The sequence below is a fragment of the Gossypium hirsutum genome, chromosome A13 (assembly GCF_007990345.1).
Source record: "Gossypium hirsutum isolate 1008001.06 chromosome A13, Gossypium_hirsutum_v2.1, whole genome shotgun sequence".
Lineage (NCBI taxonomy): Eukaryota > Viridiplantae > Streptophyta > Magnoliopsida > Malvales > Malvaceae > Gossypium > Gossypium hirsutum.
Genome location: NC_053436.1, coordinates 5,648,901 through 5,652,195, shown reverse-complemented (window position 1 = coordinate 5,652,195; position 3,295 = coordinate 5,648,901). Strand labels below are relative to the sequence as shown.

Genomic DNA, 3,295 nt, shown 5'->3' with positions numbered 1-3,295 from the left:
GGGTTTTGTCTCATTTTAATTTGAATATATTTTGTTTTTATGTACCAAAAAATATATTTGAACATAGCGTATATATAGACCTGATCATAAATCGAGTTGAACCGAAGTTCTGGTTGGGCAAATGAAAATTTCTAAGCCTGTTTTTTAGGTTTGGGCTCGACCTGGTCTAAAAAATGGGTCTAGAATTTCGTTCAAGCCCGACCCAGAAAAAAAGATAAACCTGAACTAGGCCCGGCCTATTCATATTAAAATTCTTTTATATAAAAATAAATTTAAATAATATAATACATCAAACAAATTAAAAATATGAAAATAAATGTTTCTCAATAAATTGAAATTACATTAAAAATATCTTTATACTTAAATAACACTAAGATAGTTGTAACTTAACAAGCAAATACCTCTAAAATAATCACAAAATTATAATAAAATAAGAATTATATAATATTTAAATAATAAAAATAAAATAATTGCAATATAATAATAAAATGATAAAAAAACATTAATAAATAATAGTGAAATAAAATTTAGACAAATTTAAATCGAATCAAACTCGAATAAAATTTTTTACTCAAAATCCGAACTATTTAAAAATAAGATTTATTTTTAATGGAAATATATTATTCAGACTTATACTTCTATTTACTTCTTATTTTGCAAATGAGCTTTCGATGGAAGACATGATGAGTTGTAGGCATATACATAAGATATGTTATTGACACGCCCTCAATCAACATGCAGAGAAAGTGGGTTCAGCGTCTGAATTTATGAAGGCAGCGTTTAGGTATTTTTCTTTAAATTCTGTAGGTCAAGTCAACTCAATCGGTGGTGGTGACTGAACACTGATCAGTTTCTTTAATCTTTTGGTGTTTCAAGTCTGAAAAGACAGTCAGTCATATAGAAAGGTATATTTTTTTCTCAATATAATACCTGTAAAAAACACCAAATAAATAATACAAATCTCAAGTGAAATTCTAAATTTTTATCTTTAAAATATTAGATGATCCAATTTAAAGGAATTTTTATTACAATCAATTAGTCTTGAACTGGAATTAAAATAAGACCCAGTGGAAAACCAGTAAGATTTGAGCAGTGTAAATAAACCAAAGCTTTGGATAAATAAACCACGGTTTTCTCGGGGTGGATGGGTTTGACTGTCACTACAGTCGAAAAAACCAAAGCCAATCTTGGGAAAAACAGCCACCCATTTTTCCATTTTACTTTACACACTATAATTCTCTCATATTTTTGTATTTTGTAACGCCTGCTAGCTGCTTTCCAACTACAAAACACAAAGAGATAGAAAATTTAAAAGTTAATATTCAAGCTTGTGGGGGCGTTTTGCCTTTTGGGGTTCTTTCTTTCTTACTTTTTTTCCTTTATGATGGCTGAGACCGAGACTGACCATGGTTTTGAGGGGGACCAGGAGACTGCAACAGCTACTACTACTAGTAGTAGTTTTTCTCAGTTATTGTTTGGTGGTGGCCATGACGATGATGGTGATGCTCTTGGTCCTGCCCAGAGTTTTAACTACACTTGCTCTTCGTTTGCTGTGAAGAGTACACCCAAAATGCTTTGCTTTGGGGGATGCCATCCAAATGATGCTGAAATAGTGCTTGGTAAACCTGCTATTCATGCTGCTCCTAAAGCTGGGCTCACATGCAGTGATTCTTCCTCGACTTCTTCTGGTAACAACACCAAATCGATGCAGTGCAGGGGTGCCATTGTTGAAGCTCAACCGACAAGGCGAAGAACCAATAAAAGGTCCAAAGTCGAGAACCCCACCACCGGTGGCCATGCAAAGGTGGTTCTACTTGTACATATAATTTCATTTTTTGACTTGTTTGCTTCTGTTTTGAAAAGCAAAGAATCAATTGTACAAACAGGTGAGGAAAGAGAAGATAGGAGATAGAATCAATGCGTTGCAGCAGCTGGTTTCACCATTTGGCAAGGTTTTCTTTTTCAACTCTTTTTTTATCATTAATTTTGGATTGAATGACATTGACTAAGGGAGTAATGAAATTTGGGGTAATTTAACAATGTTGCAGACAGATACGGCATCAGTACTCCATGAAGCAATGGGTTATATCAGGTTCCTGCATGACCAGGTTCAAGTCCTTTGCTCTCCTTACCTGCAACACCCGCATGTAAGTAATCAAACAAATATTAATAATAACCCAGTTTTTTTCCTTGTCTCTTTTGATGAATTAATGGTGTAATGAAAAAAAATGGCGTCAAAAGGGTGTCTTTTTTGTGTTGCTGTTAGGATGGTGAAAACAACGGAGGTGAAGAATCAAGAAAGGAACTGAAGAGCAGAGGGCTGTGCCTGGTCCCCGTTGCTTGCACTGCTCACGTGGAGAATAGCAACGGTGCCGATTTCTGGTCACCGGCGACGATGGGAAACAATGTAATAATAAGGCAGTGAAACTGTGAATTTATATGTAGCTAGTTTTTTGAAGTATACTTTGTTAGAAGGTTAGGGCTAACTTGGTAAAGAGCTAAGCAGTGCCATTTTTGTCTGGAAAAAAAAAGAGATTTTGATAGCTCCGTATCTTGAAATGGATCATCAAAAGGGGGTAAAAAAGGAGTAGAAAAAACAGGAACCTGGGAAAGGTAAATACCTGGTTCAGATATGAAAGACATTCATGGAAATATGTCATATAATATTATGTATGCTGTTGAAAAAAAGTTGCTTGTTCTTTTTTTTTTCCCTCTATTTTTTCTTTAGGAAGCAACATGTGGTCCTGAGAGGGGGGGGGGTCAGAGTTGAAAATCTTCGAGGCTTACGAGCAATTTCCAAAGCGGTTTTGAGAAGAGGGCTGATTGCAGAGGTGCCTAATGGGCGACTTGGATTGGATTGGTCTATATAATCTTTTGGTTCTTCTTCTTCAAGTTCTTTTTCAATTTTTTTTCATTTCTTTTTCTTCGCTTTGTTGTGCATGGCGGTGTCGTATCATGAAGCTCCGAATATGTGTCGAAAAATTATATAATCTTTTGGTTTCACCATTCTAGCCCCCTCTAACTTCCTTTCCTTTATGACTGAATATGTGGTTGTGAAACATACCGAGTGCTGGACTAAGACCAAAGTGTTTACTACTATACAACCATTCTTTAACCCTCTAAGAAGTGCCAAGGAGCATTTAAAGTCGAGCATTCTCCGCAAACCTTCTCAATCCTAGCTTTAGCAGTCTCTGTAAAACTAAGCTTTGATTTTCAAAGCTGGAACCTCAAACTTTTATATCATCCATCACTACCCCTATTACGACACCAATCATGTCTTACTTTTCGGTGGAGG

General features: G+C 35.4%; 1 protein-coding gene across 2 annotated transcripts; it reads left to right on the top strand.

The window, feature by feature from the left end:
• Positions 1 to 1,123: 1,123 nt before the first annotated feature.
• Positions 1,124 to 3,003, top strand: LOC107894306 (transcription factor bHLH113). 2 transcript variants are annotated; one of them, XM_016819591.2, is made up of 4 exons: positions 1,124 to 1,804; positions 1,887 to 1,952; positions 2,053 to 2,147; positions 2,267 to 3,003. In XM_016819591.2, the coding sequence occupies exons 1-4, from the start codon at positions 1,382 to 1,384 to the stop codon at positions 2,307 to 2,309; spliced, it is 627 nt and encodes a 208-aa protein (XP_016675080.2). In that variant the 5' UTR covers positions 1,124 to 1,381; the 3' UTR covers positions 2,310 to 3,003. The 2 variants fall into 2 exon arrangements, with proteins under 2 accessions (XP_016675080.2, XP_016675079.2); XM_016819590.2 differs by having other exon boundaries at positions 1,146 to 1,804; positions 2,049 to 2,147.
• Positions 3,004 to 3,295: the final 292 nt, after the last annotated feature.